The 26,397-nt window shown below is 48.0% G+C and overlaps 1 protein-coding gene across 1 annotated transcript in view; it reads left to right on the plus strand.

The window, feature by feature from the left end:
• Positions 1 to 13,745, plus strand: part of LOC138489490 (zinc finger protein ZFP2-like) — a 208,953-nt gene extending 195,208 nt beyond the window's left edge. The window contains exon 8 of the mRNA XM_069617231.1: positions 9,633 to 13,745. Within this exon, the coding sequence (XP_069473332.1) occupies positions 9,633 to 10,858 (1,226 nt within the window). The 3' untranslated portion in view covers positions 10,859 to 13,745. The remainder of the gene's footprint in view (positions 1 to 9,632) is intronic.
• Positions 13,746 to 26,397: the final 12,652 nt, after the last annotated feature.

A 26,397-nucleotide genomic window follows, 5' to 3' on the forward strand; every position in this document is an offset into this window, starting at 1 on the left:
GTAACAAACAAAACAAAAAAGTCTGTTTCCTTTGTCAGGTTTTTCACTTTCACAAATTCAAGACTGGTCTCCCTCCTTCAGGTTTGGAGTACGGGTCACCCTTGTTTGGGCTCGGACCATGGATCCCCCTCGGATGGGCTCAGATCCTCTTTTCCACAATGTTGCAACTTTGTCTCCCTCGTTCGGACTCGGACCTTGGCTTCCCCTCGTCCAGGCTCAGATCCCTTTTCATACCAGAATCGAAGATTTTCGAATGTGCGATGGGTTTTGCTTAAACCATTGCAGGACCCCTTCGATTCACTACACCATTTACAATTCACATCAGTCTTCTACTTTCGTTTCTCTTGTCAGCTTATGTACAGAGACCTTCGATTGAGCAGATTCACAGTGCCGGACCACTCTGTCAACAGTATTGTATCTTACCTTTCAATGTTCAGATATTCACCAGCAGTTTAGCTTTTCCTTCCAGCACTCTTTTTACCATGTTGCCACTTGCAACCTTGACCTCAAGACAGATCGGTCTGGCATTGGTCTCCCCAACTCATCGGCTTTGTTGTTCTCTGTCCTTTCTTTGTTTTTGGAGCTAATGACGATTCCATAGCGTCTGCTGCTTCTCCCCGCCTTGGTCAGTTTCGCGGGAGGACTCTCTGTATCTCTGACACACAATGCAGGATTCTTCAGTCTGGATTCCTGGTCTTACGTTTTCTGCCTTGAAGGTTTCTTGAAAGTAACGGCTTCCTGCCAACAAGGTCAAGGGTGCGGCCCCTCTCACGAACCTCTCGTGCCTTACCGTCTTTCTCCCCTCATCTGGCTGCCATCTCAAAAATGTTGTACCTTTGTGTGTTTTGCCACGCTCAGAGTGTGCTCTAGTGCCTTTTATCTGTGTGGGAAAGTGTAATAGAAGTCAGGTTGAGTGATTGTCGATCATTGCCTGACCTTGCTGACCATAGTATTGGGACATGCCAGGTTCACAGCTCGGGTGTGAGTCTGTTTTCTTCCAGAGCAAGCTGTCCATGTAAAAGTGTTCATGCAGGAAGGGGGTGGGGGAGATCCTTTTCTAAATATCCCATTGGGTAGGATGGGGTAAAGGAATTATAGGGAACAGAGGGGTACCGCGTCTCACTATTCGGTGGCCCGCTCCTGAGGACCCCTACCCAGGTGATCCTCTTGGACTGGTCGTCCCCTCTCAGGAACTGGATCCAAAAGTGATGGCTGTGTACTGGCCACCTGAATGACAGATCCCCGGGGACTAGCGGGTGAGACACCTCCTGGTTTCTCACACGTTCTCTCTCTTGATACCATGCCTGTCTCATATCTCTGAGAAATCATATATCTCCCAACTTCTTAAAGTAGCGTTCAAAATAAAAGTAGGGTTCAAAATATTCCCACCTCAAATTCTTATCTGGAGCCTGTGGTAAGTCAGACCTAGGCGACCGATACGAAGACGTGTCAAAGTTTAACTTTACATTATTTAAGAAAATAAATGCCTATCCTAGCCCTACTGCTAAAGGTGGTGGTTCTGTATGCAAAGAAAATAATAAAGAAGGTGCTTGTCAGGATGTCTTCAAAATAATAATCGTCGTCTGTCCTAAACCTACTCTATCCCATTGCATGCTCTAACACTAACAATAACGAAACACAAATCAGCCTATGCAAGTCTTTGCTCCCCTCTTGGCCTGGTATGGCTAGCGCTTCACCCTTGCCCCTTTTGTTGTACCGGTTCTCTTGCCCTTTAGGGTTCAGTCTCAGTCTCTGAAGATAGTACAGAATAATTCCTGTTTCTCAGGTATTCCAAAGAAGGGCTCCTGTCCCCCTTATCAAACATGGACACAGTTCCTATTCCTCTCAGCCTCTCGTGGGCTACTGGTCCTTGCTGACCGTGTGCTTATTATACTGATCTCATCCCCTCCCGGGGTCCTATTTCTCTCAGCTTTTCATCGGCTACTGTCCCTTGCTGACCGTGTGCTTATTATACTGATCTCACCCCCTCCAGGGGTCCTAATTCTCGCTACCTCTCCTTGGTTGCTTGGCCTCGTTGGCTGTATCTGAGTTGAAACATCTCTGTCCCCTTCAGAGCTGTTAGTTTTCTCAGCCTCTTGTGGGCTGCTTGGGCTCGTAGTCCATATAGAAGTTGCACTAGATTTGACCCTTTTAGGCCATCTGGTTCTTCCAGCCTCTGGTGGGCTGTTGGGTCTCATCAGCCTTGTGTGTGTTGCAATGTCTCTAACCCCTTCAGCACCTTTGGTTCTTCCATCCTTTCATGGACTGTTTGCCCTTGGTGGCCGTATGCAACTTGCAATGTATCTAGCCCCGTCAGGAGTTCTGGTTCGGTCAACCTGTCATTGGCTGCTTGGCCTCTTCGGCCACATCTGTAACAACTTCAGAGCTTCTCATTCTCCCAGCCCTTCCTGGGTTCTTTGGCATCGTCTGCCGTATGTGGTTGGCAGTGTCTCTAACCGCTTCATGGGTCCCTCGGAGTCCAACCGCTCACCTCCCCTTTCTCTGTGCTGGCTGCGCCCCTGCGTGTTGGCAGCGTTGTTTGTGAAAGGCTGCTGTGACTCTGGTAACTCTAGAAACAAACTAATGTCTGGGCAGAATCTGCTCAGAGCGCGACCTTCACTCCTCCCAAAATTGGGCACCATGTTCCGATATACCTTATATATTATAGTAATGTCTCATAAAAGAAAGTTATTACCATCAACAATATCTCCTTTAATAAGGTAAGTGCGAACATATTTTCCACAAGACATAAGGTCATGTGAGCAGTTAAACAAAACACATTTTTCAAAATCACAATATTTAACTTTAGACAGCAAATATGAGCCATGTAACCGCCATGAATGTTCATCACTCTTCGAAAAGAAACAATTCTACAGAGTCAGAAATACAACTGATTTACAACACAAAAGACATGTGTAGAAACGGAGATGAGAGCAAAAGGTGTTTCAAGATCCTGCACGTTTCGGGGCCTCAATGCCCCATCATCAGGGAAGCACCCTCGACATCTCTGCAAATGATAAAAAGAGATAAGGAAACATTTGCGGATAACTAAAAAGCACATTATCAAAATTATCAATTTACAATGGTAGCAGTTAGGAGAGAAAGGAAACAATACAATTCTCAACCTTAAATCATAGGGCACACCCTTAAAAAAGAGTAAGGAGTTGTGAGTAGCATAGACCAAGCCCGGCATCAGCTACGAGATACAGAGGAAGTGTAGTATGATTGTGAGAGTTAAACGGTACCTTTCTACCGGAGATTGCCTGTACAGTCATACACCGGTGCCGGTGAAGGCACTAGGTCCAGGGTTCAAGAGCACACTGTTAGGTTCAGATAGTGCTGGGGGAGGTCAGGTCATTTAGGGCCGCATAGCATGAAAAAGTGACTAGAACCACACATGTAATCGGGCATCACCCCCAAATGCTGGGCTGCTAAATGTATACCTCGAGCATAAAGCTTGCCGAGCCAAATGAAGAACCCTGCCCATATGAGCAGTTATTTCCAGGATGGCGATCACAAGGACAATGCACTAGATCCTAAAGGGATGAGCCGTGCATTTGGAACACATTGTTAATTGGTGGTGCAACAAAGTGTTATTAAAAACTATGCTACGACACTCAAAACGCATCCTGAATATTATGGGTGGGAAGTTAGTGCTTACCGTAACGGTACTAACAAAGGCAGTCGCTGCTGCGCGTGGAGTAACGAAAATGCTGCCACTATCCAAAAACACACTAGGAATAGTCTGCCGGCCGTAATCAGTTCCAGAAAGCATCTCAAAGACACCTCATCCAGGAAGACGGGACTCTGCTGGTGTGCCGGCATGATAAAAGGAATAAAAGGAGACGAGGGACTATTGTGGCAGGCGTATGCGGCCGCCAAGTTGAATTAGACAGAAGCCTGTTAGCTCAGTTATATCCAGCGACGTCTGTGATCGTTTGGACCATCAACAAAGGATATCATTAAGTGAGATACACTCTATTAAATAAACAAGAAAAGGGAGAGCAATACAAGAATCTAAGGAGATGTAAAACAGATGGTGCGAGAGAACCGCCTAATTTATATAAAAAGGGAAGGATGTGTAAAAAGGGTATAAAGGGGAAAACATTATGAATAAAGTTATATCTTAATGCCATATCAAGAAAGTTGCTCAATCAACCATGTTTCTCGTTGGCGCAGTAGTCTCTCCAGCTCACCTCCTCTTCTGGGCCTTAGCGCTTGTTTCAAGATGATAACTTGTAGCTGTGCAACTGAATGTTTCTTGTCCTTGAAATGCATTCCAACAGGAGAATGTTGGTTTTGAGTCCGAATCTGAGACTTGGGCTCAGTCCATCTGAGTTTGGCCTTCTGTGCTGTCGGTCCCACATAGTATAGCCCACAAGGGCATTTGAGGACATATACAAGCTCCTAGAATCTCATCTACGGAATGATTTCACTCTGATCTTTTTGCCATTATATGGATGGTTGGGTATACCGTCGTTTCATCGTGGGATTCTTCATCGCAGGTTTTTTCATCGCCATTTTTTTTTCGAAAAAACTCATCAAATTTTTTTGGGGGGGTTAAGAAATTAAATAAATGGTTGTGGGTGTAAGGGAATAAAAAATAAAAAAATGAAAATAGGGGCTTGGGGGGGTTACCCCCCCCCCCAAACAAGTTTTTTTGAGAAAAAAACACGGCAGTAAAAAAACCTGTGATTAAAAATCCTGCGGTGAAAGAACGAAGAACCGATGGTTGATGGTAGGTCCCTTGATAATGTTATTGCAATGTTGACTCGCCAAGCAAGGAAAAGTCCCAAGTTGCCTAGGTCTGGACCGAGTAGTGACCTCACATTCTGCATGTACAAGAGATTTCCGTAAAGAGTGTTTATTCTTATAAGCAAAGATAGGTTTATGCTCAAACAGTTTAGCAGTGACTTCATCATGCTGCAAAATATCCAAATGCTTGAAATTCATTTGCTTCACCCTATTACTTTGAGGATACTATGGATATGTGTAGACCAGACTGCAGGATTCACATGTTATTTGATCCAGAAGTAGTGTGTCTCATGTCAGTGAAGAGGCTGTAACCCTGGCAGTAGAGAAAACCTGATCATCGCACTGTCTTGCCTTAAATCATTGAAGCATCGAGGTACATTAGTGTTCATATTCAACAGGGTCAGAGAAGATCCTCCGGAGACTTAATAGTTGGCTAAAGGGTAAGCGTTGCATTGTACTCTTAGCATGTAGTACACTATTTCTATCGGTTGGTTTGGTAAATAGTGATGTTGTGAATTGACCTTCAGTGAATCACACCTAGTGTCCAGAAAATAGATGGCTGATTGATCTGTACAAAACGTGAATTTATTTTGGTCATGCAAAGTGTTCCAATCATTCAAGAATGCAATGAATTCAACTTAACAGCCCCGCCAAATCCCAAAGGTATCATTTATGTAACATTTATAAAAAATGGCATGTGCCTGGTCTGTCATTAATATAAAATGTTTTTCGCGGTGCTACATTGGTGTATCAAGGAGCCGTACTTGCTCCCATAGACGTTAAAAGGAAAAATGTGTTCCTGAAACAAAAGAAGCTGTACTTAAGTTCTAACTTGAGTAGTGAAGGAGGAAAGTAACTGTGGAGCCACACTCTTGCAATTGTGGGCTCTCCTGCAGTGGTCCCTCGCTTTGGCGTCTTGTCTCGGGACAAGACATCAAGTTTCTCCTGTACGGGTCTCACCCTCTAGGAGACCTTGGATTGTCAGGAATCATGCCTCCCAGGCTCGGGAACATTCTGCGGGCTGGGGGGGGGATTCCTCTGCCCACAACATATCGGATGCCTTCCTGCCTCCAGGTTTGATCCACCCAGCATCATGGCCAAGGCGCTGCCTGTACATGGGCTCCTTCAGACTTTCATTTCCAACTCTCCAGGTACGATCCTACTTCCTTTCATGTTCCCTGCATAGTAAGATAGAGAACAGGGTTGGTTCTGTATTTCTTGCATATAGGTCCACAGAGCTATTCAATGTATTCCCCTCGGCAGCCTGTAAGAAAGGCATGTTATCACATGCGCAGGTGATCACAGTTCAAGGGTGTTTATTAAACTGTAAAATCGGTAGGAAAAACACCTAATCTAAACCTAAATCTAAGATGGGAGCAAGCTACGACCATCAAATAATCATAATACAGTCCTGGTAGAGTCTAATCAAATAAAAAGGGCGTATACTAAAAAATAACTATTGCCAAACCTTACCGCTATGCTACAAAATAGTAAGGGATAATGTTCACAAGAAAAGAAAAGAGTGTTCACAAAATAATAAGTCAGGATGTTATGGCTGTGGTCTCCCTTCTCCACGTTTTTTAGCACGGAACAAGGCGGGACTCTTGAGCATCGCACACTCCTGGACTTCTCTGGCACATGGTTACAGTTCCTTTTCTCTAAACCAGGGCCTTCTATACCCAGGTCTCTTTTCATGCAAAGTCTCTTGCTTCAGAGGGCCTGATATGCCGAAACAACAAAACAAAAGTTCCTTCTGTTAATGTTTACGTTGGGTGATTACCCTTCACCCTAGGATCCCCCTCAGGCAGGCTGTGATCCCTTTTCTCAGTCGCTAGCCTCCCTCAGTCAGGTTCAGACTTTCAAAACACTTTCCAATTGTAAACAGAGAATTCCGAAGAGCGATCACGTCTCGACAGGTCACTCTGTTAGTTTACGGCAAGTGTTGGCTTTGCAAAATCACTGTTTGCACGGCGTTCCCCTCAGCCGGGAGCAAATACCTGTTTCACAAATTCCCTCAGTCGGGCTCACAGTCTTACAATCGTCAAAACTTCTGTAACGCATCAAGGACTTTCGATTGTACAAGGGATTTTGACTTAACCCTTGTATGACCACCTTGACACTTCACGCCGGCCTTCCCCATGGCCTCTTGGTATTTGTAGATTCACATTCTCTTTTTTCGGGAGAGGGGTACCAGCTAGAGACCTTCGAATGAGCGCGCACAAGGCGCCGTACCACTCTCTCTCTGGTACCAAGTGCATTCACAAAAAATACTTCTGTGTATTAATCTTCTTAATGATACCACTCAACCTTGAGCCCAACACAGTCCGGTCCCCCATCAGGTTTTTCCAACTCACCGGCTGTGCTGACCTCATTGGCGTTTCTTTTGCCACTGGAGTCAAGGATTGTACCACAATGGCAACCGCATCTCCCCGCCCTGGCTATCTGTGTGGGAAGGTTGCATGTCTGCTGACATCCGTCACACCCTTCGCCAGCTGCGATTCCCGGTCTTGTGTTTTCTTTGCGGGAAGCTTCGCAGGCCTGGGTTGAAAAGGGCAAGGGCAACTCCCTCCTTGACATCTTTTCAGGTCTCACTGCTTTTCTCCTCCATTTGAACTGCCATACTGGAATAGCTGCATCCTCATGCGTTCGGCCTTGCCCAGAGTTTGCTCTTTTGGTCCACTTTTATCCATATGGGGAAGGGAAAGGGCAGTCGGGTGTGTCTAGTTGTCAGTAATTGCCCAACTCTGCCGGACCCTTGTGTTGGGACATGTCAGGTAAATGGCTCGGGTCTTAGTCCGTTGTCGCTCACGGTGTGAGAAAGTGTTCATGTTGGGAAAGGGTGGGGGTAGAGCTTCTAAATATCCTGCTTGGCAGGATGTGGAAAAGGTGTCATAAGGAAGGGGATACTGTGTCTCAACCTGCAGTGTCCCACTTCCACTCCCTGTAGACCCCTCATCCAGGTGATCCTCCCTCACTGGTCCACCCCCAGGAACTGGATCCAATAGCGTTGGCCGTGTCCTGGCCACCTGGACAACAGATCCCCGGAGACTAGTGAGTGAGGCACTTTCAGGATTCTCACACCTCCCACTAATCATGTCTGATTCAAACACCAGGATGCTATGCAGGACGTGTGTATATCTTACATGGTGAATGATCTAAATCACACATCACTCTCACAGTGTGTAGCACGCTACTACAGGGCACTTTTCTTGAGAGCAGGGGTAAGTTAATACCACATGATAACTGCTCTCCTACGAATACTTTTAGCATAATTCGGAAGACTTTTGCAATCACTCGTGTACCTGAAGCATCATAAATGAATAATAAGGCTGTGTGCCACATACTATTTCAGACGTGTTCAGCAAGTAAATAAATCGGATTAAATGGAATAGCAGTTAATATGCAAGGCAGCATTAAATGCATTCATTAAAACGTAGTCAAAGCCTCAGCCATGGACGATTGTTATAGACCAATGCATTCAGAAATGCAAGAAAGCAGGATCCCAATGCAAAACAAATGAATGCAAATCCTTGCATCCAGTGCACCCTGTGCATGCTAGTATATATCTCCAGGAAATATGTAAATATTAGACATGTTATGAGCCATTTATCAATTCAGGAGCTTTTCTAAAATCCAAGACTGAACAGGTGATTCTTGCCCTCATAGCAAGAGTCACAACCAGGCACTGCTTCTCCTAGGATGGGTCCCTCAGGACAGTTCTTATCCCGCCTGCATGCCACTCCTGCCAGCCTCCAGGATGGAGTCTGATGGATCCCTGAAAGGAGGTGACAGCTCCCCAATGCAATCCTATGTGGCAGTTGCTCTAATGTCCTGCTTGTCCAATAAATGCTGGCGTAAGATATAGGTGTGTTGTATAATTCCCCCTCACTGATGTCACACCAGTTGACTCAGCTGTGTCTGCACTTTCAGCCAGAGACGCCGTCAGGGAATGTGCTAAAGAGATGGCTACGAGTCATTTTGGACGGTACATCTCATCACCAAATTGAATTTACTTGAACGAAAGCCCAAAGCCTCTGGCCTTTTTAATAAGAATAAACAGATATTTACCATTCTCCAAGAACATGGCTGCATATTTCACATGTTTTCTTTGCAGTGCAGATTGGGCAGTGTATAAATACTGAACATTAGACTTGGAGCCTAAGCTCTTTCTAGTGTGTTATTTACCCTTCCAGTATATTGTGCTTTCAGGCTTTACCTGTCTATGTAAGGCACCATGCTGCTTGTATCTCCTGGCACTTGATATGTATAAATCATATAACATTGACAAGAATGTAGACACCAGCGTTATAAAAGACTTGCAAGCCAGTCTAGGTGGAATAGAGGAGATGGAGGCCAGTGATGGTTCCTCACTTTCTCATGACCCCTTTCTAGGGTATGACTCAGTCAAAGTTCCCCTGGGTTGGTGGTCTTAGTTATGCCAGGGTGCAGAATGTGCACTCGCCACTAGCCATTGGCTATGAGCAAGAAATGGTCGGGTGTCTGTATGTATAGAATTGAGCTGGTGAGCAACACTTATGGATGACAAGTAGCTTAAAACTTGACACTGTTCCCACTGGTTATAATTATAAAATACCCTGCACATATGACCTGTCCTTTTCTTCCGACGAGTAAAACTGTTTCAGAAGGATTTCTCTTTACCTACATTGTAAATGTGTGAATTCTGCTCCGGATCTGATATCCTGCTTTTCACAGCATTATTCTGATGCAACGGAGACCAGTGCATTCCCTCAGGATCACCCAGAGCATTGCTAGGAAACAGGAACGCAAAGTCAGACTTTCATGCTAGTTATACTGAGGATTAGGTTTTACAATGACATGCAATAATAATACCTGTCATTTGTGCTTGTTATTTACAGAAAAAGGAGCCAGTTGCCTGCAGATGAATCCTGGAAGATGCACGGACTGCGATCAGAGCTTTATTGAGCACTCACAACTTCTGGCACATATGAGGATCCACATGAAAGAAGAAGCGTTTACCTGCAGCATTTGTGGGGAGTGCTTCACTGACAGGCCCAGTCTCATCATACACAAAAGCTTACACATGGGCAATGATCGCTATGCCTGTATGGTGTGCGGGAAAACCTTTCCTCATAGTGCAAATCTGTACCAGCATCGGAAGATCCATACTGGGGAGCGACCGCACCAGTGTACAGAGTGTGGGAAACGCTTCACCCATAGGACAAATTTGTACAGCCATCAGAAGCTCCATACCGGAGAGCGACCATACCAGTGTACTGAGTGTGAGAAAACCTTCACTCGAAGGTCACATCTGTACGGGCATCAGAAGATCCATACAGGGGAGCGACCGTATCAGTGTTCTGAGTGTGACAAAAGTTTCCCTCACATCTCAGCGCTCCACATCCATCAGAGGACCCATACAGGGGAGAAGCCCTATGAGTGCAAAGAATGTGGCAAGCACTTTACACAAGGATCAAATCTGAGGCAACATCAGAGATCCCACACCGGAGAAAGACTTTTCCATTGCACAGAATGTGGGAAAAGCTTCACCCGAAGTTCACACCTCTACAGCCACCAGCGGATCCATAGAGAGGAAAAGCCCTTTGAGTGCACACAGTGCAAACGACGGTTCAACAACTCCTCAACTCTCAGCAGCCATTGGAAAATCCACACGGGCGAGAAGCCCTATGAATGCACAGATTGCAATAAACGCTTCATTCAGTCCTCTGCTCTGAAGAGCCATTGGAGGACCCATACTGGAGAGAAGCCCTATGCATGCACAGGTTGCAATAAAAAGTTCAGTCACTCCTCAGCTATGCGCAAACATCAGAGGATTCATACTGGGGTGAAGCCCTATGAATGTACAGAATGCAAAAAACGCTTCAGAGAATCCTCCTCTTTAAACAGGCATCTGAGTTCCCATGCTGCGGACAAACCTATCTCGACCAAGTCTTTGTCACCCAACAAACCCTCTAGCCTCCATTTGCCCACTCCATCGAACTCCCCTTCTTTGACTTCAACACTGCACTGCCCACCCCCTTTAACCATCCCTATTTTACCCTCTCTTTCACCCCTTGCCCCTCAAACCCTAATACCTGGATCTCCCAAGCCAGCTGACTGCTAAGGACGGCAGTGCACCTCTGCCGCTGATGCAGTATTCACTCTAGCACTCTTCTTATTCACATAACGCTTGGCTCTTATTGCACAGATCGTATAAACTCTTTCCAGTTGTACCCCGACAAGCTATCCATGGCCCTTCTGGCCTTGCTTTCATTGTGTAATAAATGCAGTATCCCCTTGTTGCCTTACTGATGACTCTGCCTCCTACTTCTCCAAAATCACAAAAACATACAAGACATCTCTGTCTACCCTTCTATCTCTGCCACCCTGTTCCACTTCTCATCACTGCACCCTTCCCTTGCTCTATCTGTTCACACTGTCAAAGAGCTTCTCAAAGCCTCTCCACTCTCCGCTCTTTTGAACTGCTCTCTCTCTCTCTCTGTACAGGCACCTTCCCATCCTGATACAAAATAGCCACAGTCCTACGGATCCTGAAAGAAACACTGCTGACTTCCACAATCCCTCATTCAAAAGACTTCTACCCCCAGCCAGATACAAAATAGCCACAGTCCTACGGATCCTGAAAGAAACACTGCTGACCTCCACAATCCCTCATTCAACAGACCTCTACCCCATCCTTATGCAAGTTCTCTTTAACTGAAATTGTGACTTCCTGAAGGTTCAACGACTGTAACTCCTTCAGATCTGGATTTCAGTCAAAACACTCTTGATGAGACTGCTCTGACCCATGTCTCCCAACATATTAGTCACTGCTTACCACTCTCATGTCTCCTCCATCCTAATTCTCCTCTCTTTTCCTACAGCCTTCAATATGGTGGATCACGCCTCCCGTCTCCAAACACTCTTCTCCCTTGGCTTCAAGGGCCCTGTAATGAATTGGGTGACCTCCAATCCCTACAACTGCTCATTCTCCATACCATGGAACTCTAACATCTCCTCCACCTCATCCCTGCTTGTGGGCTTCTCTCAAGGATCAAGTCTGGGCCAACTCTGCCTACCTCCTGCCTGGATAATCCTATTCCTGACTGTGGCTTTCAACATCACCTCTTATGAGACCCAGGTCTGTTTCTATTTCCTCTCCCTAATCCCTGCTGTTTCTGGTCACATTACCACCTGCCTTTGCAGGTGGATGCACTGGCAGGTGCCCCTGGATGGCTGCCTGGAGACTGCCCTCGGGTGGTAGTGGTGCACGGTATAAATCAGCATAACATAGCATGCTCAGCCTATTACTAAGATCCTCTTTCTCCCAACCTTAACACTAACTCACTGGCCGATCTTCTTTCCCCTTGAGCTCCACACGCGTGGCTCACAACCTTGAAATCATCTTCGATAGCGACCTTGGTCTCTGAATTCATCATTGCCACTGACACCGGAGCCCGGCTCACCCTTCTCAATAAAAAAGAACATCCACCCTCGACTCTCAAAAAAACTCTGTTCGCTCCCCTGGTGCTCAGCAGCTTGAGCCCTCTGCCATCCTATTTACTCTTTCACGTCTGTCAACATAATGTTGCTACATGCGTCCTCTTCAACCTACCCATTTCCTTCACCACTTCCAACAACCTTCTCCTGCACTGGATGGATTTCCATGCCACATAACTGTTGCTTTACGTCCATCTACCTTCTCCCGTGCTGTATGGCTTTCCATGCCACATCACTCCTACTTTACGTCCATCTACCTTCTCACGCACTGGTTGGCTTTCCATGCTACATCACTCCTGCTTTACGTCCATCTACCTTCTCCCGCACTGGAGGGATTTCCATGCCACATCACTCCTGCTTTACGTCCATCTACCTTCTCCTGCACTGGATGGCTTTCCATGCCACATAACTCCTGCTTTATGTCCATCTACCTTTTCCCACACTGGATGGCTTTCCATGCCACATCAATCCTGCTTTACGTCCATCTACCTTCTCCCGCACTGGATGGCTTTCCATGCCACATCACTCCTGCTTTACGTCCATCTACCTTCTCCCGCACTGGAGGGATTTCCATGCCACATCACTCCTGCTTTACGTCCATCTACCTTCTTCCGCACTGGATGGCTTTCCATGCCACATCACTCCTGCTTTACAACCATCTACCTTCTCCCGCACTGGATGGCTTTCTCTGCCACATCACTCCTGCTTTACATCCATCTACCTTCTCCCGCACTGGATTTATTTCCATGCCACATCACTCCTGCTTTACGTCCATCTATGGCATTGCCCCTTATTATCCTGAAGACTGCATGTCTCCATACTCTCCCTCTTGCACTCTGGTCGTCTCTAAACAACCTTCTCCCGCACTGTATGGATTTCCATGCCACATCACTTCTGCTTTACATCCATCTACCTTCTCCCGCACTGGATGGATTTCCATGCCACATCACTGGTGCTTTACGTCCATCTTTGGTATTGGCCTCTTATTACCCTGAAGACTGCATGTCTCCCTACTCCCTCTCTTGCACTCTGGTCTTCTCTAAACAACCTTTCTGTCTCCATGCTCCCTCTGCATCCTCCCATGTCTGCTCGTTCGTTCTACTTGCTCCCCACCAACCCTCAAAGCAAGCTTGTTAGTGGAATTGTTCAAGACCCAACTCAAGCTCCACTTGTTAGCATGTGAAGCAGCCAATCCCCAAGCTCTCCCTTCTCAACTGACTGACCAGCCTGCCTCAATTGGTCCTATCTTACAAGGTTGCAGAAATGTATATTGTACCTTTTGTAAATAGTGGCATATTACCCTAAGTGTTATATAATGTATGTGTTGCTCGATGTTCCATTACATGACCTGTTGACTAACACACCTCCTTCTGTCATACACCCATGGCATCTTGTAAAGGTACCCTACCTAAGGATTGCCTCCTCCCTCTCCTGTAATATATTGTTTGTACGTCTGATATGTTTGAAATTACATCCTTGCTTCTAATAAATACAAATTCACCTTCCCAGTGCACAGTGTTAGAGACTCTTCAATCAGAGGTCAATTATGTGCAGTGGAGAAGTCACATGAATACAGAGAGTGCAATAAAAGCTTCAGTGACCCCTCATCCTTGAGCAGACATTGCATGGTCCATACAGGGGGGAAGCCAGCCCCATGAATGCCTAGTGTTCAAGGAACACTTCAGTGACTCCTCAAACCTGAGCAGACTTTGGAGGTCCATACAGGGGAGAAGTCAACCCTATGAATGCCTAGTGTTCAACGAAAACTTTAGTGACCCCTCAAACCTAAGCAGACTTTGGAGGGTCCATACTGAGAAGATGCCCTATGAATACCTAGTGTTCAACGAAAACTTCAGTGACCCCTCAAACCTAAGCAGACTTTGGAGGGTCCATACTGAGGAGATGCCCTATGAATGCCTAGTGTTCAACGAAAACTTCAGTGACCCCTCAAACCTGAGCAGACTTTGGAGGGTCCATACTGAGGAGAAGTCAGCCCTATTAATGCCTAGTGTTCAAGAAAAACTTCAGTGACTCCTCAAACCTGAGCAGACGTTGGAGGGTTCATACTGAGGAGATGCCCTATGAATGCCTAGTGTTCAAGAAAAACTTCAGTGACTCCTCAAACCTGAGCAGACTTTGGAGGGCCCATACAGGGGAGAAGCCAGCCCTATGAATGCCTAGTGTTCAAGGAAACCTTCAATGACTCCTCAAACCTAAGCAGACTTTGGAGGGTCCATATTGAGGAGGTGCCCTATGAATTCCTAGTGTTCAAGGAAAACTTCTGTGACTCCTCAAACCTAAGCAGATGTTGGAGGGTCCATACTGAGGAGGTGCCCTATGAATGCCTAGTGTTCAAGGAAAAGGTCAGTGACTCCACAAACCTAAGCAAACCTTGGAGGGTCCATGAGGGGAGAAGGCAGCCCTATGAATGCCTAGTGTTCAACAAAAACTTCAGTGACTCCTCAATCCTGAGCAGACTTCGGAGGGTCCATACAGGGAGGAAGCCAGCCCTATGAATGCCTAGTGTTCAACGAAAACTTCAGTGACTCCTCAAGCCTGAGCAGACATTGGAGGGTCCACACTGAGGCGATGCCCTATGAATGCCTAGTGTTTAAGGAAAACTTCAGTGACTCATCAAACCTGAGCAGACTTTGGAGGGTCCATACAGGGGAGAGGTCAGCCCCATGAATGCCTAGTGTTCAAGGAACACTTCAGTGACTCCTCAAACCTGAGCAGACTTTGGAGGGTCCATACAGGGGAGAAGTCAGCCCTATGAATGCCTAGTGTTCAACGAAAACTTCAGTGACCCCTCAAACCTAAGCAGACTTTGGAGGGTCCATACTGAGAAGATGCCCTATGAATACCTAGTGTTCAACGAAAACTTCAGTGACCCCTCAAACCTAAGCAGACTTTGGAGGGTCCATACTGAGGAGATGCCCTATGAATGCCTAGTGTTCAACGAAAACTTCAGTGACCCCTCAAACCTGAGCAGACTTTGGAGGGTCCATACTGAGAAGTCAGCCCTATTAATGCCTAGTGTTCAAGAAAAACTTCAGTGACTCCTCAAACCTGAGCAGACGTTGGAGGGTTCATACTGAGGAGATGCCCTATGAATGCCTAGTGTTCAAGAAAAACTTCAGTGACTCCTCAAACCTGAGCAGACTTTGGAGGGCCCATACAGGGGAGAAGCCAGCCCTATGAATGCCTAGTGTTCAAGGAAACCTTCAATGACTCCTCAAACCTAAGCAGACTTTGGAGGGTCCATATTGAGGAGGTGCCCTATGAATTCCTAGTGTTCAAGGAAAACTTCTGTGACTCCTCAAACCTAAGCAGATTTTGGAGGGTCCATACTTAGGAGGTGCCCTATGAATGCCCAGTGTTCAAGGAAAAAGTCAGTGACTCCACAAACCTAAGCAAACCTTGGAGGGTCCATGAGGGGAGAAGCCAGCCCTATGAATGCCTAGTGTTCAACGAAAACTTCAGTGACTCCTCAAGCCTGAGCAGACATTGGAGGGTCCACACTGAGGCGATGCCCTATGAATGCCTAGTGTTTAAGGAAAACTTCAGTGACTCATCAAACCTGAGCAGACTTTGGAGGGTCCATACAGGGGAGAGGTCAGCCCTATGAATGCTTAGTGTTCAAGGAAAACTTCAGTGACCCCTCACACCTAAGCAGACTTTGGAGGCTCCATACATGGGAGAAGCCCTATGAATGCCTACTGTTCAAGAAAAACTTTAGTGACTCCTCAAACCTGAGCAGACTTTGGAAGGTCCATACTGAGGAGATGCCCTATGAATGCCTAGTGTTCAAGGAAAACTTCAGTGACTCCTCAAACCTAACCAGACTGTGGAGGGTCCAGACTGAGGAGATACCCTATGAATGCCTAGTGTTCAAGGAAAACTTCAGTGACTCCTCAAACCTAAGCAGACTTTAGAGGGCCCATACTGAGGAGATGCCCTATGAATGGTGGTGTTCAAGGAAAACCTCATTGACTCCTCAAACCTGAGCAGACTTTGGAGGGTCCATACTGAGGAGATGCCCTATGAATGCCTAGTGTTCAAGAAAAACTTCAGTGACTCCTCAATACTGAGCAGAATTTGAGGGTCCATACAGGGGAGATGCCATGTGGGTGCATGGACCATGGTAAGCAATATAATAAGCGATCAGAGATGCCAAACAGGAGGAAGGCTGTGCCACTGCATGGAGTGTGGTAAAGGTTTCACTCTGAGGTTGCCTCTGTGCAGCAATCAGAAGATCCATACTGGGGGGAAGCTCTAGGGCTGAAGAGGCTGCGATACCCCTGGTTGAATGAGCCCTAAGATTTTGGGGGGGCTCTTTCCCTGCCAGTTTGTAACATTCAAGAATGGCCAAAATGATCCACCTAGAGATGGTTTGTTTTGTTATGGGCAGTCCCAACTTGTGGCCTGAATAGCCTACGAATAGTTGGTCTGCCTGCCTAATCCTAGACAGTCTGCTGATGTAAAAGCTTAGAGCTCGCCTTGGGTCCAGCCTATGTAGCCTTTCTTCCTCTTTCCCTGGATATGGAGGAGGGTAGAACGCAGGCAAGGTAATCTTTTGAGTGATGTGGAAATTAGGCTTCACTTGTAAGACAACTTTGTCCTTATGGAAAATTGTATGAGGGGGTTTACAAGATAGAGCTTGTAATTCGCTCACCCTAGCAGATGTTAGAGCTACCAATAAGACAGTTTTAAGGGTAAGGAACCTCAACAAACAAGAGTGAAGCGGTTCGAAGGGAGTGCCCATTAGGAAATTTAAGACTAAGTTTAAATCCCATAAGGGAACCTGGAAAGGTCTTGGAGGATAGACATTAGTTAATCCTTTTAGAAATTGTAATACCAAGGGTATTTTGAAATACGATGGTTCCTCCGCAGTGCGCTTGAAGATTGATAGTGCTGCGAGGTAGCCTTTGACAGTGCCAACTTGAAGGCCTGAGTTTGCCAAATAGAGTAGAAAGGACAACACCGTTGGCGTACCGCATGAGAAAGGATCGATATTCTCCTCTCTACACCAGCTGCAAAATTTGTTCCAACGGCAGCGGTATAAAGACTTTGTTGCTGGTCTTCTGGCCGGAAGCAACACCTACATAACGTCATCAGGGAGGTCCCAATCCTTGTACCTCAACCTTTCAGAAGCCAAGCGTGAAGGTTGAGGGTGCTGATGTCTGGATGGAGAACCTGACCTCCCTTCTGCGAGAGAAGATTCTCTTTGAGTAGAAGACGGATTGGAGGGCAGATGGACATATGTAGAAGGTCCGGGTACCACGTTCTCCTGGCCCAGTCCGGGGCAATTAGGATCATGGTTTTCCAGAACCTTCTCAACCTCCTGATCATTTGAGGAATAACAGGGACTGGTGGAAATGCGTAAAGGAGTGGAAACTCCCAGTCCACTACGAACGCGTCTCCCAGAGCTCCTCTCGGGGGAAATTCCCTTGAACAGAACAGATCGCACTTCCTGTTGGTACTGGTGGCGAACAGATCCACCTGAGGGGTTCCCCAAAAGGCGAAGATCTCTTGAAGGACTTCCTGAGCTAGCTCCCACTCGTGCCTGCTCAGAGCGTCCGCTGTCAAGTTCTTCTCTCCGGCTAGGTGAACTGCCGATAGAGAGATTCCTTCTTGGATTGCCCAAAACCAGAGCTGCATTGCCTCTCTGCACAGTGGCAGTGATCCTAGGCCTCCTCTTTTGTTGAGGTAATGCATGGCCACTGTATTGTCCGTCATTATCAGGACATTCTTTCCTTGTACAGATGGCAGAAAAGCCTTCAGCGCTAGCCTGATGGCTCTCAGCTCCAACAGGTTGATATGTAGTCTGGACTCCGATGGAGACCAATGACCGCTGATGGTCAAGTCGTTGGCATGGGCTCCCCACCCCGTGAGTGAGGCATCTGTGACTACTGTTATATCCGGCCATGGTTGCCAAAACTGTTCTCCTTTCAAGATGTTCTCTGGACAGGCCCACCATAGAAGATCGTGGGCTACTTTGTCCGGAATCCGAAGGAGATCTGTCATTCTCCCTGAGAATTGCGACCACTGAGTTCTCAGTGCCCACTGAAGAGATCTCATTCTCAGGCGAGCCTCTGGCACAAGGAAAATGCAGGATGCCATGAGGCCTAGCAACCTCAAAAAGTCAAAGGCTGGTAGATGTTGGGCATTTTGAAACTTGTTGGCCATCTGCAGAATATCTTGAGCCCTCACCTCTGGTGGCGAGGCTTTTACCAGGGAAGTGTCCGGGACCGCTCCAATGAACTGGAGTCTCTGTGATGGTATCATCTGTGACTTCTTTAAATTGAGGGAGAAGCCCAGTTTGTGAAGGAAGTGGCAGACATAATCTAGCTGGATCTGAGCTTGTTCCGAAGATATGGCTCTGATCAGCCAATCGTCCAGGTAGGGGTAGACGTGGATCCCTTCCCTCCTTAGACTTGCAGCCACTACCGACATTAGCTTGGTGAAGACCCTCGGGGCGGAGGTCAGTCCAAATGGAAGAACTCGAAATTGATAATGGGAGTCACCAATTGTGAACCTTAGGTATTTCCTGTGTTTGCGATGAATTGGCACATGGAAATAAGCATCCTGAAGGTCCAGAGATACCAGCCAGTCCTGGAGCTGGAGGGCTTGTCCTTCCTGAGGAACAAGCCCTTGTTCAATTCTCGTAAGTCCAGGATGGGTCTCAGTCCTCCGTCCTTCTTAGGTATGAGAAAGTAGGGGGAGTACCAGCCCTTGTTACTGTCCGCTACAGGTACCGGTTCTATGGCACCTTTCTCTAGCAGGTCTACAATTTCCTGCAAGAGGAGCGGATCTGGAACTTTCAGAGAGCTGTTCCCCAGTGGATGACTCTGAGGGATGTGTAGAAAGGGTAGGCAGTAACCTTGGGCAACTGTCACCAATGCCCAAGCATCTGACGTTATAGCCTGCCATTCCGCCAGATGATGAGTTAACCTGCCCCCTACAGGTGTTTTTTGTGGAAAGACCTCAGAGTGGTTTGGGGCGGCTGATGCGGATGCCGAGGATAAAGAGGCACCTGCTGCTGCTGCGGCTCTAGTACTTTTGGTCCATCCACCTCGGTTTGATCTCCTTTGGCCTCTTTGAGCCGGCTGTCCTCTGCCTTTCCGGAATGCGGAATAATAGCGAAAGGACCTTCCTCTCCCAGAGGATCCTGAGGGGCGAAAAGGAGTTTGGTGAATTGCAGCTCCTAACGATTTCGCCGCTGCTTTAGATGTCTGCAACTTTTCCAGACTGTCATCAGTCTTTTTACCGAATAAAGAAGAGCCGTCAAAGGGCATGTTCAAAAGTCTGGCTTGTACATCTGGAGCAAAGCCAGACTTTCGCAACCACGCATGCCTGCGGATTGTCGTACTTGCCGCCATGGCCCTGCTGATACTGTCAGCAAAGTCGATGCCAGTTTGAAGTGACTCGCACATGGCATCCTTGCCATCTTTAATAATGTTAAGGAAGGCTTCCCTTTCCTCTCCTTCAGGTATGCAGTCAGCTGCTGATGAAGCACACTCCCACAGTGTGTGACTGAACCTGGCGAGCGTACAGGTGGCGTTGATGGACTTCAACGCCATACTACAATCAGAAAATACTTTTTTTGCCATAGAATCGTACCTTTTGTCATCTCTATCCTGTGGGACAGTAGGTTAAGCGGACCTGCTGCTTGATGAGGTTGCCGCTTGAACCACCAGGCTCCCCGGAGTCGGGTGTTTCGATAAGTATTCAGGGTCAGCCTCAGCTACCCTATATTTGGCTGACAACCTTTTATTGACTGCAGGGATAACTTCAGGAGTTTCCCAGTTAGATGAAATCTTCCTTTGCAAGGCTGCATGGAAGGGAACCACAGGATCCTCCTGTGGACCTTTGTCTAGTATGTCCGTCAGGTCATCCTGTTGAAAAACGGGTGACGGCGCAGACCAACCCATAAATTCAATGATTCTTGCCATCAGGGTTCTATAGGGTGTTTCGGCATGTTCCCCTGGGTCTAGCCAAGCAAATTCCACTTCTGGGGAAGTGTCCAGCCCACTTGCCTCATGCAATGACTCTTGTAAGGCTTTCAACCTTTTTTCCTCAGAGGAGAAGTCCCCTGAAACAGGTAGAGTGGTCCTCTGCAACTCAAAGGTTTCCTGGTCAGAATCCTCTCCTTCTTCATAGATTGAAGATAATCCGGGATTCTCTGACCTCGAAATGGTGTAAATCCCATTTGTAAGGCAGGAGGGGCCAAACTCGTCATTATTGGACGAGAAAATGTCGATGAAAACTGGAAGAGGCCTCGAGGAACTCGAGAGGATCGGGATCCTACTCGAGGATGTCAACAACGGTCTCGGTGTCGTGTCTGAGGCTCTTGGTATCACCATTGGCTGTGAGGTAGCCGTGGTTTTCTCTTTCATCAGCGTCGATGAAGGTGTCGAGTCGATCGACCGGTGCGTCGAAGAACCCTTCGACAACGGCGTCGAAGACGGTGCCTTCTTCCCCGATTGCTCGTGGCGCTCTCGGGTGGAATGTTTCGCCGGGTGCTGCGACTCACAGCGTTTCGATTTTTTGGGCTTTTCACCCGGGGTATCACCCCCAGCTGTCTTCGAGGGGGTCGAGGCCGCTTTCTCGAAGACGCTTAACATTTTCTTCCTGAATTCCTCCCACTCAGCCTGTCATCCACCCTAGTGAAAACAATAAAAATGGGAAAAGTAGCGAAAAAAGCGTGCGACCGCAAGCGGCAGGTCCACTTCTCCCGTGAGGAACTCACCGTGCTCACAGAGACCCTCCAGGAGAATGCTGCCGTCGTCTTCTCGACGCAAATGACCAGGACGGCACTTGCGAACAAGAAGGCCATATGGGCCCTGGTGGCACAGCGGGTAAGTGCGGTGGGGACCGCACCCCGCAACCCACAGCAATGCAGAAAGCGATGGGACGACTTGCGGATACGCGTACGGAGCATACTATCCGCCAACCGTAACATTGCCACAGCTACCGCGGAGGATCGGAATCACCCATCAAGTTGACCCCCTGGGAAGAAATCTGTGCCTCCACCATTGGAATGGAGAGTATAGAGGGAGTCGGAGGGATGGAGAAAGGAGTGCAGACATCCGAAGAATCAGGTAGGTGGGCCAAATAAAACAATGCTAAATCCACAATGTCCAATCATGTGAAGTACCATGTGTCCACATAGTGCAACAGAAACACATGTCCAGGAGAACGTCCACATACATTGGCCTGATAGCGCACTTTAAAAGTCACATTAAATACATAAATAATTAAAAATCCTAAAAACACCCTCTACACGTGCAGCAGGCACACCCTAACTGCAGGCTGCAAAACAACTGCATCCTCAATCCACACAAAAATGAAACCACCTCCAAGGCCCTGACCCAAATCACCCTCAGGTACCACCCCAATGCATGTGATACATTGCCATTCCAATTTCCACAGACCCATTAATAACGCTCCCCCTCCTTTACTCCACCACAGGGTCCGATTCAAACGACGAGCTCCAGGACACCCCTACCAGCGCACCTGCAAAGAGGGCCAAGACCAACGGCCAAAGACCCTCCACCTCAGCTGCACGGATCAAGACACGGCAGCAGCACAAATCAAGTGGCAGCACACAGGAGGGGACTTCAACAGGCACCCCAGCAGCCAGCATGCCCACAACAGCACCACCACAGGTCCCCCCAATGGATGCCACAGAAGGCACTGCTTCTGGTGGCAGCAGCACCATAGGTGACACTGCATTAATGGCAGCATGCTCCGACACAGAAAACGGTGATGTCGATGTAGGATCCATCCATGACCTGTCTCAATCCCCCTGTTTGTTTCATCCCGTACACCATGAGGATACCACGCACGGGCACCCACAAGACGACGACTGGCCATCCCCCACAAGCCCTGTGTCAAGGCAACATGAGGTGATCAGCCCCTCTGTGACACCACCGCAAATGGCCATGGCCCAGCAGAGGCAACAGTCCCTCGACCAGGTGATCGTGCAACAGCAGCAACTGGCCACGCTCCTCAAGGACCATGCTGATGAATGTGGGGGTACTAAGGCAGCCATAGAAACATCTACTGAGACACTTAGGGCAGAAATGGAGAGAAGTACAGAGACACTAAGGGCACAAATGGAGAGAAGCACCGAGAGCCTGAGGGTACAAATGGAGAGAAGCACCGAGAGCCTGAGAGTACAAATGGAGAGAAGCACCGAGAGCCTGAGGGGGGAACTGCATGCGACGTCCAAAGACGTATGTGCTGAACTTGTCGCTGTGCGCCGTGTGCTCACTGAGCTCTCACAAACCCTTAGGGACATGCATGGACGTGAGCAGGCAGAGACATCATCCGTTGCAAGTTCCGTCCACGGCAGCCCCCAACGTAGATCTGGGAGGAACCTGCGCTCCACAGGCAGGGGTGCCCCTGATACCCGGAGTGGGGGCTTGCAATAGCGTCTGCCCACTGACAATGAGCATCTTTGGACACTGGTGTTCGGGGGGGAGGTAGGAGGGTGGAGGGGGTGTGTTGGGCTTACTTGGGTGGCGGGTCGATGGGGTGTGTAACATAATTTCACATATGCTATAAACATTTCACAATCATCCAATGAGATGTGTGGACATTGATCTTTGTGTACGAGGCCTTTATAGGCGTACAGTCCATATTGTGCATGTTCCAGACACACACAGTGCCACAAGTCCCGTGTCCATGTATCAGCCACCAGGCGTGAGTGCTAGAAGCATGAATCTATGATAATCTGACGAATTTCACGGCCCTCCTGTGCCTCGCGGACTCCTTGAGGTGCTGCCACATCCCCACCCTCATCATGACCATCTTCAGGTGCTTGCAGTTCTGCGTCAGGGGGCATGGGCACATTTCTACGTACGCACATGTTGTGTAGCATGACACATGCCATGACCATCTTTGCAACCTTCTCATGGCGGTACAGGAGTGCCCCGCCAGACCTGCTGAGGCAGCGGAAACGACCCTTCAATAGGCCGAATGCCTGTTCTATGGCTACACGGGTACGTGAGTGGGCATGGTTGTAGTCCTCCTCATGCTGGTTCTGTGGGTTCCGGAGTGGTGTAAGGAGCCATCTCTTCAGTGGATACCCGGCATCACCTGTATGTGGACAATAAAGGATGTTTGTGGAATGACATTGCTACGTACGCATCCCCCCCCCTTCCTGCCAGGTCATTGCCGCATCACATACCCCACATTATCATGCATGAAATGAGACTCACCGAGTAGCCAGGATCTGTTCCCTGCGTGTCGCTCCATGTAGCGTGGTACTGTAGAGTTCCTCAAGACCATAGAATCATGGGTTGATCCAGGAAATCGGGCACAACAATGTGTAATGATCCTGTTGGAGTCACACACCATTTGTACATTAAGAGAATGATATTGTTTTCGGTTGCGGTACTGGGCCTCCATGGCATGTGGGACAACCAATTCCACATGGGTGCAGTCAATGGCACCAATGCAACCCGGTATGCCGGCAAGTGCATGGAATCCCACTTTTGTGTTCGTAATTTCCTGCTCCGAGCGTGGTAGAGAGATGTAGTCGTCTGCGTGCTTCAGGAGGGCATCGAGCACTTGCAATAGTGTCCGTGACAACAGTGGCTGTGAAATGCCATGCAACTGTCGGACTGTGTGCTGGTAGGTGCCTGTGGCCAGGAAGTGGAGTACAGACACCACCTTCAGTAGGGGTGGGATGGCGGTTGGGCTATCTATCATGCTGACAAGGTCAGCGTGTGTCATGTCCACAATGGCGGTTATGGTGTCCCGGTCCAAACGGTAGAGGGTGTGGATCTGCTCATCAGTGAGGTTGAACGGATGTGCTCGGAGGCGTGGGATTGCGGGCTGCCTGCGTGGTGGTAGTGGCTGTGCTGGTGGGCCTTGCTGGCCCTGCCTTGCCCTCCTCCTCCTCCTGCGTCTCCTCTGTGCGGCCGGTTGTTGTAGTAGTTGGTGTTCGTCTTCTTCTTGAAGTTGGAGTACTTGCAGTGCTATCAGGTCCCCCAGGGCCAACATCGCTAGTCCTGCCGGTAGCATTTTGGAGTGGGTGTGGTTGTGGGAGGGGGTTGGGTGTGCAATTTATGTGTTTTCAGGCTGTATAGCCTCCACCTGTGGTGATTCATTCCACCTGTGCAAGCTGCAATCCCCTTTGGGCGAGCACGTCCCGCACACAACGCTGCAATTCGACGCATGGCATCTTGCTATTACAATCATGTATTTAATCCTGATGGCAGTGAAATATTGGTTCATATGTTCATTCTGCTATGGTCCCATTGTTTCACATACTATCTTTGCAGTCGCGAACAAACTTGTGAAGAGTCAGTGGAATGTAGTACTCGATTAACGGTGGACCCTCATGCAGCACTGTACCGCGGTTCACCGACGGGCGGGGCGTCCCATTTGTGAGTGAAGCCAGTTGCCATTTTCACACACTGCCGCACTACATGGATGGATTTGTGATTTCAAGCGGTCACAGATGCCTTTTCGACGTGATGTTGCAAATGAGGAATTCGAAGGACAGCGCTTTCGGTTTTCAGCTAGCGGCGAGGAGACGCTCACAGGTCTGACTGCAGATATAAAGTTCTATTGTTTAATGTCCTTCGGACAGGGGCCATGGCGAGAATGCAATGATTGATATGAATAGTATGGGATGCGCAATAGCGTAGTGGACGATAAGGCCGGACGTTCCCAAATACATGTTACTTCACAACACTGGAATTCCGGGCTGGAGCACAGTGGATTTTGCAGACTGCATTACGCACAGACTCAATGGAAATTTCACATGTTATGTGAGTAAATAATCAGGCGTTTTCATACCGGGATGAGGGAATGATGTATGGATGCATGGACAGATGATTTAATAGAGAGTTTGCCATGTACATGGCTTTTTGGAATCTATCCACTTCCCCTGCGCTATGTGATGCAGGGCTGCCATAGTGGGACCATCGTCTATCTGCCCTTGTTGAACCCTCCCTGTCTCGACGCGCCTTCAAACACTTGTGTCTATGCACGTTACTAATCCCATCTAATGGATTCTGTTTTAACAGACGCATGCACACAAACACTCGTTTGTAATAGTGTTTTCACCTCGATTTATATAGTTATGATTCGCAAGTGATTTTTGGGTGGGAATAATCCTTTTGAGTGGGCTAGCATGCATATGGCTGTGGATTTAGTGTGATCATTGAAGTGAGTAATTCAAATGAAGTTCTGATGCCCATACTATTCTTTTTCATTTCATTTGGGTGACAGGTATCTCCTCCCCTTTTGCCGCTGCCATCTGTATGCCACTCCTGCAGATGGCTTTTACTCCCGACACCTGCTGCTTCGTGTTAATCAGTGGAGCACCATTACGATCTTATGGGACGATCGCCAATGGGCCACATGCCCTTACGCAGTACTAGTGGCTAGGAGCAACATATCGACCTTTCAGCTGGACTAGTGCCTACCTAATGGGACGGCCCTGCGGTTCTAGGCGCTTCCATGTTGCCTTTTTGAACGTGAATGTAGCCCCTGTGTACCATGAAGGAACAGGGCGTCACACAAGAAGAAGCTGGTCATTTATTGCGGATGCAGCCCACAATAATGAAATATATTTTGGAGTTCATGACCTAATAGCTGTATGGGCTTGGTGATTTTGTTGTGCATTAAATTTTGATTATGATATTGACCGTGTAGCGTTATTCTTTGCAAGTAATGTAGCATATTCCTATTTGTGGAGCGATGTATTGTGAGAAGATCTGCATTGGGTTCCGGCTTCTGAGTATAGTTGCGTTGTACTGTACTGGGCGCGTTTGCCTACGAAGCCCAGTGAGGTCAGGGATAGGGGCTGTTTTAATGATGTCATGCTCAGGGGCGGGGGATTAGCTTTTGTGTAACAGATGCCGGTCAGCCAGGTGGATTGGTGGAATGATGTGATTATCAGAATATGGCTGGTCACAGGTGCCTGTGTTTGCGTGCGTTTCTTGGAGGGAGACTGAGGTCATGTCCATTGGAATAGCTTCTGTATTCGTGCCATCTGTGCCCTGCAGCTCCCATTGGCCCCTCTTGAGATGAGCCTGGCTGCTCAGTCACTCTGCCAACTTGTGTGGTACATGCTTATGCTGATGGTTGGTTTGTTTACTGGCAGGAGTACAGGGCTGGTGCAGTCTCACTCAGGATACT

The sequence above is a fragment of the Ambystoma mexicanum genome, chromosome 9, assembly GCF_040938575.1.
Source record: "Ambystoma mexicanum isolate Mex_15411 chromosome 9, UKY_AmexF1_1, whole genome shotgun sequence".
Taxonomy (NCBI): domain Eukaryota; kingdom Metazoa; phylum Chordata; class Amphibia; order Caudata; family Ambystomatidae; genus Ambystoma; species Ambystoma mexicanum.